This window comes from Rana temporaria, chromosome 4 (assembly GCF_905171775.1).
Source record: "Rana temporaria chromosome 4, aRanTem1.1, whole genome shotgun sequence".
NCBI lineage: Eukaryota > Metazoa > Chordata > Amphibia > Anura > Ranidae > Rana > Rana temporaria.
The window spans coordinates 154,308,393-154,323,694 of NC_053492.1; the positions used below are offsets into that span (position 1 = coordinate 154,308,393).

The following is a 15,302-nucleotide window of genomic DNA, read 5'->3' on the forward strand; positions in this document are numbered from 1 at the left end:
GACTAACCACCGCTCGGATGATGGTGGCAAGTTTACTGAGGAGGAACAGGAAGTGAGAAATTCAGACAAAGAAAAAAAAATAGAAGGGAAATCAAAGGAAAAGGTAAGTGAACCAACAATGCACTAGCTTAAAGGAACCTATTTAGAAAATAAAAAACAGCCCCTTCAACCCTCACACTGTCTTGTTTACCATTATCGTTGAAAGTGAAAGTAAAAGAAAATCCCCAAATTCTGGGATGTCCCCAAAAAAGTAATAAAGGGGAAATATACCAATGGGGATACTAGTTCTGGTGACCTGGGGGGTCCACAAGAAATTACCTTAATTTGCAGGGATTTCCACTCACTTCCTGTTTGGCTATGGGACAGGAAGTGAAGGGAACATATTAATTACACAGGTTCTAATGCTGGATAAGGTGGTAATCAAAATCAGTTGGTGCCTTATCTGCATTAAACCAGCCTCAGAACCTGTGTAATTAATATGGATTAAAGGGATGATGTGGTAAACCTAGTTCCTACCCTATTATTTTCAACCCTACTTTACCTGAATTTCTCACTTTTCATACAAAGAGTCCATCCAAACTTATGAACTGCGACAATACATGCATTAAGGTGCGTCTCCGCAATGCATGAAAACCCTCCTGTTCATCATAAACGGCACCCAAGCGTATTGTACAGTAGAACACAATGCACAGCAGCATACAACAATGCATTTCTACCATGCATGGTGCTTTGTGTTGCTGAATAAGGGGCATGGTCCAGTATGTGTTTGAAGTGGTGTGTTGCAGTGAATTGTGCTCTGCTGTACAATGCATTGGTATTAATGAACTTACTCTAGGATCACACTAGAATGTAGTTTAGGAAACTCAAAATGACTTAAGAGCCACAAAAGGGGGTTTTGAGTGTAGCTTGTTTATGGGTGACATATTCTCTGTTCCTGAGAATGTAAACAATGCCAAGGTTATACCCTAATAGCTAGATTCAGAAAGATTTACGCCGGCGTATCAGTAGATACGCCGACGTAACTCTGAATCTGCGCCGTCATAAGTTTAAGTGTATTCTCAAACTGAGATACACTTAAACCTATCTAAGATACAACGGCTTGCGCCGTCGTTTCTTAGGGTGCAATATTTAGGCTGGCCGCTAGGTGGCGCTTCCGTTGAGTTCGGCGTAGAATATGTAAATGCATAGATATGCCAATTCACGAACGTACGTGCGCCCGTCGCAGTAAAGATACGCCGTTTACGTAAGGCGTTTTCAGGCGTAAAGTTATTCCATCAAATAGCTGGCCTAGTCAATGTTAAGTATGGCCGTTGTTCCCGCGTCGAAATTTTAAAATTTTACGTCGTTTGCGTAAGTCGTCCGTGAATAGGGCTGGACGTAATTTACGTTCACGTCGAAACCAATATGTCCTTGCGGCGTACTTTGGAGCAATGTACACTGGGATATGTACACGGACGGCGCATGCGCCATTCGTAAAAAACGTCAATCACGTCGGGTCACATTTAATATACATAAAGCACGCCCCCCACATCCTCATTTGAATTAGGCGCGCTTACGCCGGCCAATTTACGCTACGCCGCCGTAACTTAGGAGGCAAGTGTTTTGTGAATACAGCACTTGCCTATCTAACTTAACGGCGTAGTGTAAATGCCATACGCTACGCCTGCCTAACTTTGCGCGCCCGTACCTGAATCTAGCTACAAGTGTATACAGTGTACAGTGGTCTTATACCTTTCTTGTTTAGAAAAGTTCACTTTACACCATTAGCTAGTGTAAGTACTCTTTATAAACTACAAATATTTCATTATCTTTGGGGTAGGTTATTATTTATATTAGTTTTTTACATACCAATTGTAAAAAGCTAAGTGGAAAATATCTGTTCTTTGTCTTCTGGAGATAGTTATTTAAAGAAAGGGCATAAAAATAAACACTGTCATTTACTATGAATTAAACAATGTGTCCCTTGGATGAGTCCCAGGATCTGCTTGTTGTAATTATGAATACAAACCACAAGTTCATGGCAATAGTAGCACCAGTCATTTACCCCTTTGATGTCAGTAATTAGAAAATCATAAGAATGGTTACTGCATATTTAACGGTTTAACATAAAATGAATGCCTTTGTGTTCCATCCATTTATAGATAACCAGTGACAGGATAACTGACATCTGGGAGTCTAATACCCTGGGCAGTGTTAAGGGAAGATTTTTTAATCACGTCTAATGCATACTGTGACGTTTTCAGCTCATGGGGTTTTATACTGGCAGTAAGCTTTTCATTTAAAGCAGAAGATTCCTGTTCTAATACTACTGCTGTAAAAATGGTCTATACCTTAAAGCAGGGGTAGGCAACCTTCGAGAGATGGAGATCTACTTGAACAACACTGATGAAGTCATAGATCACTGGGCACAGTGTCCTGGTGTTAGGCACAGTTCACACCTCAATGCGGTGCCAGAAAGGAATGTTCCATGAGTGTTTCCTGCACCATATTCAAAAAGCACTACCTTTGTGATCTACTGTGGCAGATAATATATTGTTAACCCAAAAACGTGAATTGCAAACGCAGTGTGTTTGTGGACACAGGATCCCATGGTACCACAGTATCATACAATTTGGCACAGTGCATTTTTGAAAGTAGTGCATGCAGTACTTTTTTTGTGCAGTCTGATGCGATTTGCAGGCAGGGCCGGATTTACATCTCAGGAGCCTATAGGCATACAATTCTGAAAACCTCCCCCCCCGCCAAAAAAAAAACGCAATGTTTAGGAGTGCATTATGCAGCAGAGAATGCAGGGTTAAGGAGTGCATTACGCTTAGAATGCAGGGTTAAGGAGTGAGTTGCACTCAGAAGGCAGGGTTAAAGAGTGCATTATACTCAGGACGCAGGGTTAAAGAGTGAATTGCACTCAGAATGCAGGGTTCAGGAGTGTGCTGCTCTTAGAATGCAGGCTTCAGGAGTGCGATGCGCTCAGAATGCAGGGTTCGGGAGTGCGATGCGCTCATGAATACGGGGTTTGGGAGTGCATTGCGCTCAGAATGCAGGGTTCGGGAGTGCGATGCGCTCATGAATACGGGGTTTGGGAGTGCATTGCGCTCAGAATGCAGGGTTCGGGAGTGCAGAGCACTCACAATGCAGGGCTTAGGAGTACGTTGCACTCAAAATGCAGGGTTCAGGAGTGTGTTGCGCTCAGGATGCAGGACTCGGGAGTGTGTTGCGCTCAGGATGCAGGGTTCAGGAGTGTGTTGTGCTCAGAATGCAGGGTTCAGGAGTGTGTTGCGCTCAGAATGCAGGGATCAGGAGTGCATTGCTCTCAGAATGCAGATTGGGCTTCAGAGGAAAGGGAGATTTAGATGTACAGGTGTGTCTAAATCTACTCTTTCGGTGGCTAATGTGTAGCCAAAGCACTTTTTTCAGCTTTGAATAGATTAGCAAATGGTTACAAACCACTCATTATATACTGTTGTTTCTAATTAAGTTAGGAGGGTGGGAGGAATGGATGGTGGAAGGGTGGGGAGTAAAGTTAGCGGATGGAATTTAAAATCCATCAGCTTTTTTTTTTTGCTTTCTGTGTTCCATCAGGGAAATTTCTCTTTAATTCCTGTTGCAGAAATGCAGTAGGAAGATAGAAGAAACCTCTACAAATCCAGGTGACTTCTGCTCTTAGAAACATGACACCAGAACAGATTTACCTTCACCTCTTGTTCTCAGGATAGCGCTAACATTTTGGATTTTCCTACACTTACTGTCCCAGTGATGGTGGTCAAATAGAAAGGGTGACTCTCCTTAGAAAGAAACCCAACAGGAGCTCTAACCCTTCCACATGCTATTCAATACAAAAACAAAAAAGTTGTGGTAGCACATACACTTTTAAGCTGACCTTGCAGTTTTGTATCTGCAAAACAAGATACGACTGCATCAAGGATCGATCGGTCTTAGTACGCCGTTAGTACGCCGTCGGATTGTAGATACATTTTTCCGCCAGCCGCTAGGTGGCGTTTCCGTTGAATTCCGCGTTAAGTATGCAAATTAGCTAGTTACGGCGATCCACGAACGTACGTCTGGCCGGCGCATTTTTTCACGTCGTTTGCCTTCGGCTTTTTCCGGCGTATAGTTACCCCTGCTATTATGAGGCGTACTCAATGTTAAGTATGGCCGTCGTTCCCGCGTCGAATTTTAAATTTTTTACGTCGTTTGCGCAAGTCATTCGCGAATAGGGATTTGCGTAGAATGACGTCACCGTCGGAAGCATTGGCTTGTTCCGGTTTAATTTCAAGCATGCGCACTTGGATACCCCCACGGACGGCACATGCGCCGTTCAAAAAAAACATACGTACGTATTTACATAAAACACGCCCCCATCACAGCCATTTGAATTCCGCGCCCTTACACCGCCAAAGATACACTACGCCGCCGTAACTTACGGCGCAAATTCTTTGAGAATTTGAAAAAAAAAATAAGTTACGGCGGCGTAGTGTATCTTAGATACGCTACGCCCGGCGGAATAATGCGCCGATCTACGTGGATCTGACCCAGAAAAAGTAGGATGGTCAATTAATTTAGAAAAAGGTGAACCCTTCTCTGAGTGCTTGTTCCAGGCCCAAATGTAAGCAAGCAGTGGTTTCAGAGGAACGGCTTAGGCTAGGTTCACACCACGATTTTACCATCCGATAAACGGACCGTTAAATCGGATGGAATCGTATGTGACAAAATCGTATGTAATCGTATGTCAAAATTGTCACTAAAAAATCGGATCCTGATTTTAAATAATGTCTGGGAAAAAGAAGATTTTTGAAGTTATGGATATTCAGGGGAACCCCGCCGGCAATTTAAAACAAAAATGACGTGCGGTTCCCGGTAAATATCCATAACCAGACCCTTCAGGTCTGGTATGGATATTCAGGGGAACCCCGCCGTCAATTTAAAACAAAAATGACGTGCGGTTCCCGGTAAATATCCATAACCAGACCCATTATCCGAGCACGTTGACCTGGCCGGCCGCAGAAAAGAGGGGGGGACAGAGTGCGGCCCCCCCTCTCTCCTGAACCGCACCAGGCCACATGCCCTCAACATGGGGAGGATGTCCCCATGTTGATGGGGACAAGGGTCTCATCCCCACAACCCTTGCCCGGTGGTTGTGGAGGTATGCGGGCGGGAGGTTTATCAGAATCTGGAAGACCCCTTTAACAAAGGGGACCCCCAGATCCTGACCCCCCCCCCTGTGTGAAATGGTAATGGGGTACACTGTACCTCTACCATTTCACGAAGGAAGTAAAAAGTATTGTAAAAAAACACACTGACACAAAAGAATAAAGTCCTTTATTAAAAAAATAAAAAAAAAACTCCAGCGCTGAAAAATCCACTCGTTCCCGGCTTCCAGCGTTGTCCTGATCCTGCGACGGGTGCGGGTGATCTCCCGCGATGAGAAGGTCTTTCCTCTTCATGGTCTTCCCCAGTGACGTAGCAGAGGGTACGTCAGAGGGGGCAGGGTCACGTGACGGGTGGCTCTGCCTCCTCTATATAAGAAATGTCACCGCTTCAGCCGCTCATTCGCTGGGCTGTGCCCAGCGGTGAGAGGAGGTCCGGGATGCTGCTGCGCCGGATGAATAGATCTTCACATCGCCGGAGCGGAGATCACCCGACGCTGGATCTTCTCATCGCGGGAGATCACCCGCACCCGTCGCAGGATCAGGACAACGCTGGAAGCCGGGAACGAGTGGATTTTTCAGCGCTGGATTTTTTTTTTATTTTTTTAATAAAGGACTTTATTCTTTTGTGTCAGTGTGTTTTTTTACAATACTTTTTACTTCCTTCGTGAAATGGTAGAGGTACAGTGTACCCCATTACCATTTCACACAGGGGGGGGGTCAGGATCTGGGGGTCCCCTTTGTTAAAGGGGTCTTCCAGATTCTGATAAACCTCCCGCCCGCATACCTCCACAACCACCGGGCAAGGGTTGTGGGGATGAGACCCTTGTCCCCATCAACATGGGGACATCCTCCCCATGTTGAGGGCATGTGGCCTGGTGCGGTTCAGGAGAGAGGGGGGGCCGCACTCTGTCCCCCCCTCTTTTCTGCGGCCGGCCAGGTCAACGTGCTCGGATAATGGGTCTGGTTATGGATATTTAGGGGGAACCGCAGTCATTTTTGTTTTAAATTGACGGCGGGGTTCCCCTGAATATCCATACCAGACCTGAAGGGTCTGGTTATGGATATTTACCGGGAACCGCACGTCATTTTTGTTTTAAATTGACGGCGGGGTTCCCCTGAATATCCATACCAGACCTAAAGGGTCTGGTTATTGAATTTGCGGGGACCTCCGTTCGGGTTCCCTCAACCCTAGTAATAAAAAATCGGGTACATTTATCGCACAGTCATCCGATTCAGTACGATTTACATTGACCACAATATAAAAAAAAAACGGACACGATTGTAATACGATTTCAAATCAGGACCAAAAATCGTGGGCAGACACGTTTTTTGATACGATTTTAAATCGTATTAAATCGTATGCGGATCAAATCGGATGCACTTGGGGACCTAAATTAATGAATGGCAGTGAATGGATCCGTTTTGCCATACAGATTTGTACGATTTTAAAGCTAAAATCGTGAGTAAAAAACGGATGACAAAATCTTGGTGTGAATGCACCCTTAGCAATGGCAGTTTCTCTCATGATAGGTTTCCTTTGAACAACAATCTGCAATATGCATTATGCTTGTCATTGTATATTCTTTAATCAAACTAGATAGAAACAAATGTGTGCTGAAATAAAAATAAATATGCCGCCGTTATACCGTCTATCATCGAGCGTAATACAAATCATTGAATAGCTGTGTTTGAAACAACACTGCCCCCTTGAGTTCCATATGTCAACTACTGATGTTCTAAGCTGCAAATTAATATTTCATTTCTTATGCAGCCCTGTGGGTGCAAGTCACAAAAATCATTATATATATACAGTACAGACCAAAAGTTTGGACACACCTTCTCATTCAAAGAGTTTTCTTTATTTTCATGACTATGAAAATTGTAGATTCACACTGAAGGCATCAAAACTATGAAGTAACACATGTGGAATTATACATAACAAAAAAGTGTGAAACAACTGAAAATATATTTCATATTCTAGGTTCTTCAAAGTAGCCACCTTTTGCAGCAGACACATCTCTAGAACTGGTAAGAGGAGACTGTGTGAATTAGGCCTTCATGGTAGAATATCTGCTAGGAAACCATTGCTAAAGAAAGGCAACAAGCAGAAGAGACTTGTTTGGGCTAAAGAACACAAGGAATGGACATTAGACCAGTGGAAATCTGTGCTTTGGTCTGATGAGTCCAAACTTGAGATCTTTGGTTCCAACCCCCGTGTCTTTGTGCGACGCAGAAAAGGTGAACGGATGGACTCTACATGCCTGGTTCCCACCGTGAAGCATGGAGGAGGAGGTGTGATGGTGTGGGGGTGCTTTGCTGGTGACACTGTTGGGGATTTATTCAAAATTGAAGGCATACTGAACCAGCATGGCTACCACAGCATCTTGCAGCGGCATGCTATTCCATCCGGTTTGCGTTTAGTTGGACCATCATTTATTTTTCAACAGGACAATGACCCCAAACACACCTCCAGGCTGTGTAAGGGCTATTTGACCAAGAAGGAGAGTGATGGGGTGCTGCGCCAGGTGACTACCTCTTGAAGCTCATCAAGAGAATGCCAAGAGTGTGCCAAGCAGTAATCAAAGCAAAAGGTGGCTACTTTGAAGAACCTAGAATATAGAATATATTTTCAGTTGTTTCACACTTTTTTGTTATGTATAATTCCACATGTGTTACTTCATAGTTTTGATGCCTTCAGTGTGAATCTACAATTTTCATAGTCATGAAAATAAAGAAAACTCTTTGAATGAGAAGGTGTATCCAAACTTTTGGTCTGTACTATATATATATATATATATATATATATATATATATATATATATATATATATAAAATACATTTAGGCAGACTGCAGAGGCCAACATGAGAGTCTAGTTCTACCATTTAGCTTGAAATGCTTTCATTTGCCACTGGGGATTTACTTTTCACTATTGTTTTTTAATTAATATAACTAATACCTTGCTTGCGTCTGGAGATACAAAAATAAGCTTAATGTGTAATCTAAACTTTGGGGGAAAAAAATATAATTTTATTTGGTGTAATATGTACGGTATGTGGAATAGATGTAAGAAAATGTGCAAAAGCTATTGAAGTAAGAAACCAATATAAATCTGTAAGATATATACTATTGCCTTACAAATTGGTTCCTAAGCGTATTGCCTGCCTTGTTTCCTATAGTATTCTGATAATATTCTAACTGTTAATGTCACTACAACAGACAGCATGCAGACTTTTCTTTTGCTTTTTTTATGGGACCCAAGGTCATTGCAGCAAGATATCTTTGACAAGCTGGGGATAACCAGCTATCTGCAGGTTAGCTTACGGCTTGGCCCACAGTGTCATATTGCAATAATCTCTTAAAATTTGTTGTGTTGAATATATTGTATTTCACATTTGTGTTTTTTTTTTCTAGAAATTGTCAGGGCAATGTCCCATGTAATTAATCAAGGAATGGCAATGTACTGGGGGACATCACGCTGGAGTGCGATGGAAATTATGGTAAAGTATGCTTAGATATTACCTAATACTAAGTAAATAATTTTTTTTTAATTTTCTAGTACAGTGAATGATTACCCGTATTTATCGCGGTATAACGCGCTCCCGCATATACCGCGCACCCCTAAAGTTGCCCCCAATCCTGTGGCTTCGGGTGTCCTCTTCGTCGGGTCCGGCGTCCTTCTGCGGCTTCGGGTGTCCTCTTCGTCGGGTCCCGCGTCCTTCTGCGGCATCGGGTGTCCTCTTCGTCGGGTCCGGCGTCCTTCTGCGGCGTCCTCACGTCCTCCCCGCTCGTTTCCCGCGCCGAGTTTGAAAACTGCGCCGACATATACAGAGCGCAGTACACTCGTGTATTGTCAGGAAAGCTTGTCAACTCTCGCGCTGACGTCCTGTACGTCCAGGACGTGAGCGCGGAAGGAGCCGAGACTGCCCGACTATACCCAAGTGTACTGCGCTTGGTATATGTCGGCGCAGTATTCAAAACTCAGCGCGGGAAAGCGGGTATCGGCGTATACCGCGCACCCACGATTTTGCCCTGATTTTCAGGGCAAAAAAGTGCGTGGTATACGCCGATGAATACGGTATATTTTATTTCACGGTGTATTAAAATTTCCAAACTGTTATTGTTGGTGAAAGAGTAACTAATGTTAAGGAAAAGAATATGTTATGCTTAAAATAACAGAACTGTTGTATAGATTTATTTTATGAATGGTGTATTAATATCTCAGTGAAAGAAAAACTAAAATAAAGAATTTAAAACAAAAAAAATTATTCCAATAAGAAACAATTTAAAATAAAAGCTACAATCGGCTCCAGCATACAGCATGTATTCCCTTGCAAACTCATACTATCAATGTATAGAATATATTAGAAGGAACTCCAGATAAACAGTTAAATACAATATTTAAATAACTATAAAGTGTATAAACCTAGTTTGACTAGTAATATTGTTCAGCCAGTCTTCTGATTTACATGCATTTTTTTAACACCGAATAGCCAAGCAAAATATATCTTAGATCAATAATGCAGCTTCCATACTCATCTCCCGGTATCCTGCCTACTTTTGACAATGAATTGCTATAATCACCTCTAAATTATTATCAAAAGAGCAGTTAAGTTAAACCAGTTAGGCTATATTTGCATGGGCAATTTGTCCCAGTGCGAATGACAGTGGCGTGAATCGGCTGATTCTTGCTGCTGTTTTTGCCACCTGTGTGCGGCTAGCTGAAGTCACCAAGCCTGTACACATTAATGACAGTTTGGCGGTGGCCGCAGCTATCCATGGCTGTTCGCACAGCCAGCATTTACTTGCGGTGATAACTGGCTGTGCGAACAGCCACAGATAGCTGCAGCCACTGACGTCCGGTCATTAAAGTGTGCAGACTCAGTGGCCACAGCTAGCCACCTGTGGCAAAAACAGCATCAGGAATCAGCAGATTACTGCCATTGTTATTCACACTGGGCCAATTATAATAGTGATCTTCCTGGCTGTTCAGTATGGCAGAAATATGTATAGATGTAAAATCTTTTCTAAAGTTAAATACTAAATATAAATGTATTTCAAATGTGTATTTAGCTGGTTGCCTGGGGTTCTGCTTTATAGATAAATAGATATTGAGTACTTACTGTATACAGTAATAATCTAATTGCTTGCTTCTAGGAAGCATATTCAGTAGCCAGACAGTTCAACCTTATACCACCAGTTTGTGAACAAGCAGAATATCATCTATTTCAAAGAGAGAAGGTGGAAATCCAACTGCCTGAGTTGTATCACAAAATAGGTAAGTCTACAATTGCATGTAAGTCTACAAGTGCATGATCGCCCTTTATTGGTTGCCAGCATTTGCTACATGTAGTGGCCAATATCGTGTATCATGTAGTAACCAATAATACTAGTAGCACAGTGCTCCAAGTTTGTTAAATTCATCTTTACTACATGCAACTGCATGTGTAGCAGTCACTATTGATTGCTTGGGGGCATCGATGGACAACAAACGCTATTGCAAAAAATATTCGCCCAAAGCCTGCTTATGTAAAGAAAAACAGGATACAGAAGATATTTTCCAAAGGAATAAAAAATAACCAAAAACATTATTTCTGCATAGAAAAAAAAAAAAAACAAGATAACATATTTGCAATTTTTTTCTTTTTTCATTTTTTTTTTTCTAAAAGGATAATTGTTGGATATACATATATATTAAATTATCTTTGCGAAGTGCCATGTTACATTACCAATTCTGTCACTTGAAACAAATTGCCAATGACAAAATCTATACACACCTTTACCTATATCACTTGCTTGTAGGCTGGACCAGCAAGATGTCACTTCATGACTTCTTCCTTGCTATCGATTTTGATTCTTCAGCATTCGTGCTAATAAGGAAGCAATGGGCCAGATTCACAGACAAATACGTTGCGCAACGGCGGCGTAACGTATCCCATTCACGTTACACCGCCGCAAGTTTACAGCGTAAGTGCCTGATTCATAAAGCACTTACCTGTAAACTTGCGGCGGTGTAACATAAATCCGCTCGGCGCAAGCCCGCCTAATTCAAATGGGGCGGGCACCATTTAAATTAGGCGCGTTCCCGCGCCGAACGTACTGCGCATGCTCCGTCTGTCAAATTACCCGACGTGCATTGCGATAAATAACGTCGCAAGACGTCATTGGTTTCGACGTTAACGTAAATGGCGTCCAGCGCCATTCACGGACGACTTACGCAAACGACGTGAATTTTAAAATTTCGACACGGGAACGACGGCCATACGTAACATTGGCTAGGCCACCTAGAGGGCAGCCTTAGTTTTACGCGGCGTATCTCGACGGAAACAACGTAAATTTAGAGCGACGGGTAAAGCGTACGTTCGTGAATCGCCGGAACTAGTCATTTGCATATTCTACGCCGACCGCAATGGAATCGCCACCTAGCGGCCGGCCTAGAATTGCATCCTAAGATCCGACAGTGTAAGTCAATTACACCTGTCGGATCTTAGGGTTATCTATGCGTAACTGATTCTATGAATCAGCCGCATAGATACGACGGGCGAATCACAGAGATACGACGGCGTATCAGGGGATACGCCGTCGTATCTCTTTTGTGAATCTGGCCCAATGTTCTTAGAGTAAAATGGAGTAGTACTTTAGAATCGCCAGTGTGACGTCAGGTGAACACATTCAAGACATATTTTGGAATAGCAGCAACGTAGAGTGCATCTTTTTAGTTGCATAACATTCTATCCTGATCAGAGCAGTGCCAGAGATACAATATGTGCAATTTCCATAATTTATTATACATTTCATAATGTTCTCTTTACCACAGATTCAGTCTCCTCTAAAATCTGAAGCTGATTATTTAGCAGAGAAATCTAAAATGGTTCTGTTTTACAGGTGTTGGTGCAATGACGTGGTCACCCCTTGCCTGTGGCATTATCTCTGGAAAATATGAGAATGGGGTACCTGAAAGTACACGTGCATCACTAAAGGTATTGTTGTGTATGTCGGGGAAAAATAACAGTAATAAAAAGAAAATCTCTGCAATACATGCATATTACTTCATTTTCTATCCCTTTAAAGACCCTGCAAATACAGAAAAAAAATCTGTTGATCTGCCAGAAATAGTGAGTGGTATCAGCCTTGCCCAGTTATTTTTTGACAAACTACCGAGACCAACACCTTTTGCACAACATAGGCTCTAAAGCCGGCCATAGACAATTCCAAACCGTCCAAGATACGAACCATGTCTTGGCAGGCTGATTGTACCCAAGTTGATCGATCAACTTGGGTACAACCAGCCTGTTGGATTTTACATGTGATTATAGCCACTAGCAGTAATTACTGTGTTCTCCGAGCGTGGGCGGTCCCCCCTGCTGGGAGAACACAATGGCTCCACAGGAGGGATTCCCCTAACACTGACTGACTGGGGGAATAGAGCAATTTTCTTTCCTGCAACAATTGGTTGCAGGAAAGAAAAGAGCTCTGTTTCTGGTGGGCTTAAAGTGATTGTAAAGGCAGAAGGTTTGTCTTAATGCATTCTACGCATTAAGATAAAAAGCCTTCTGTGTGCAGCAGCCCTGCTAATGCTTACCTGAAGTCCCTCTAGATCCAGTGATGTTGTAGGATTGTCTCAGTTGCCTGGTACTCCCTTTCTCATTGGCTGAGACAGCAGCATGGCACCATTGGCTTCCACTGCTGTCAATTAAAGCCAGTCAGCCAATGAGGAGAGAAAGGGGGTGGGGTCGGGTCACGACTATGTGTCTCAATGAACACAGGGAGCTGTGGCGCGGCTCAGGTGCCCCCATAGCAAGCTACTTGCTGTGGGGGCACTCACCAGAAGGGAGGGGCCAGGAGCAGCGACAAGAGACCCAAGAAGGGAAGGATCCGGGCTGCTCCGTGCAAATCCACTGCACATAGCAGGTAAGTATAACATGTTTGTTATTTTTAACAAAAAAAAAAAAGAGAGACTTTACAATCAGGTTAATGATACCGAAGTCCAAGATAACAAATAGGAAGGCTAATTAGTCTCCTTGGAATAACACAGGAAGTGTGTACAAGACCAGAGAAAGCCCAGAATTTCTGACATGCCAACAGGTATTTTTTTTATTTTTTATTGAACCGATATAACAAAATGCTTTAACGGTATATTTAACAGACCAAAAGGGAGCAAATAAGAGAAGTTAATTGTTTAAATTCATTGTTAGGCCTTACACTTCAATCAAAGTACCTCCTATGTCCAGTGAAACTACTGTAAAATTGGGTAAAACTGTGCTGTTGAAGATGGTTACTTTGAATCCTCGGAAAATGTTTTCATAGTTCTTCTAAATGAAAAGAATCACCCATTAATCTGTGATTATAATAACATTAGTTCAATTACCATGCAACATATAGCAGCAGCTGTGGAAAATGTCTACAGACATTTTTATGTAACCTCATAAAACAAAATGTTACCGAAATTTAACATTCTCGATGAATCTGCCTGTCCATATGTACTCCGTGAGCAGAGAATCAGCTGGGAACACATGCATTTTAGATGTCTGATGAAAACAAGTGTTCTCTGTAAGACAAACGGCCTTACTATCACTGGGCGCTCTCTGAGGTACATTTTGAGGGGTACAGCTGTTTAATGTAAGACAGGCTGAAAAGTGTGCCTTATTAAAATTCTAGTTTTCTTGCTATTAATGTTTTAGTAATTTTTGTTTATTTAATTTACTTCTCTAAATGCATCAGAATCACTAGGCTTGGCACATAGATGTGTAATGAGGGGTACAGCGCTTATATAGGCACATAAATGCCCTTCTCATGTTAAAAAAACATGGTACCTAGCTCCAAACACTAGACCAATGCTGAAGGTTTACCAGGCGGTTTTGCAGCTATGGTGCTCCAAGAGGAAATATGGGATTCCTGGAGTAGTGGGTATATCTATAACTTACCTATTCCCAGTCAGGGGAAAACATTAAGTGAAAAAAACTGTTCAAAATGCAACGTTCTTTCTTTTTATCAGGCAATATAATGAAAAATAACGAATTAAATTTTGAGGTGTTCTGGCAAAGTTGTCCTTATGTTTTTAGCAAAAACAAAAGTGGGTTTAAAAACAGAATTGAAGTAAGTGAAGCTGGGATGTTTTCTGTGCTCCAACTGGTCAATGACATCAGTCAGTCCTTGTTACAATACAAAAATGGTGGTAGATGGCGCACGATTATCAGAGCATATAATAATGGTCAGTGGTATAATTAGCATATGGTCCATAAAATACAAAAGATTTGGACAATAGTCCAATGTAATAGTCCAGAATATACATGCACTAGCGGCAGCAACCCTGAAGCAGAAGCAAGCTCTGGAAAATATTTGTAAAAAGAGAGAGAGAGATGCGCCAATCTAAGTGCAGTAAGCATAAAATTTATTAAGGGAATGACATATAGCAGACAGCCAAATGACTACTCACAAGCATCAAAGGTAAAATGGGCATGTAGATAGTAATGCAGGCCCGATGTCACTGAGGTGGTCAGCAGTTCCTTGATCCCGATCCACATTCGCAGGAGCGCTAGATGTAGCTGGAGCGGTGGATGTTCCAGGGGTCCAATATCTAGGGAGGCTCAAGGAGCCACGGGAAGGCAGGGAGCCAAAAACCCTTTTTTTCGAGACGGCGTACGTGTCATCGTGGAACGCAGCGTGCCTTCGTTGCACCGGAAGTGACGTGGGGAGCGGGCCAGCCAATGGGATGACGCGTTTCACAGCATCCGCTGTTTCATCAGATCCATCAGATCCTGACACGCACGCCGTCTCGAGCGGCGTTTTTGGCTCCCTGCCTCCCCGTGGCTCCTTAAGCCTCCTGAGATATTGGACCCCTGGAACATCCACCGCTCCAGCTACATCTAGCGCCTCCACGCTCCTGCGAATGTGGATCGGGACCAAGAAACTGCTGACCACCTCAGTGACATCGGGCCTGCATTACTATCTACATGCCCATTTTACCTTTGATGCTTGTGAGTAGTCATTTGGCTGTCTGCTATATGTCATTCCCTTAATAAATGTTATGCTTACTGCACTTAGATTGGCGCATCTCTCTCTCTTTTTACAAAACTTGTTACAATACAGGTTGGCATTTAGTACAGTGATAGTGTGTTTCAGGGAATTTGCATATTTTTATTTTAATAAAAGGATAA

At 42.7% G+C, this 15,302-nt stretch overlaps 1 protein-coding gene across 1 annotated transcript in view; it reads left to right on the forward strand.

Annotated features, from left to right (window-relative positions):
* KCNAB1 (potassium voltage-gated channel subfamily A member regulatory beta subunit 1) overlaps positions 1–15,302 on the forward strand; it is a 249,664-nt gene that overhangs the window by 221,279 nt on the left and 13,083 nt on the right. Inside the window, exons 9-11 of the mRNA XM_040349231.1 lie at positions 8,560–8,645; positions 10,303–10,423; positions 12,031–12,125. Of these exons, the coding sequence (XP_040205165.1) occupies positions 8,560–8,645; positions 10,303–10,423; positions 12,031–12,125 (302 nt within the window). The remainder of the gene's footprint in view (positions 1–8,559; positions 8,646–10,302; positions 10,424–12,030; positions 12,126–15,302) is intronic.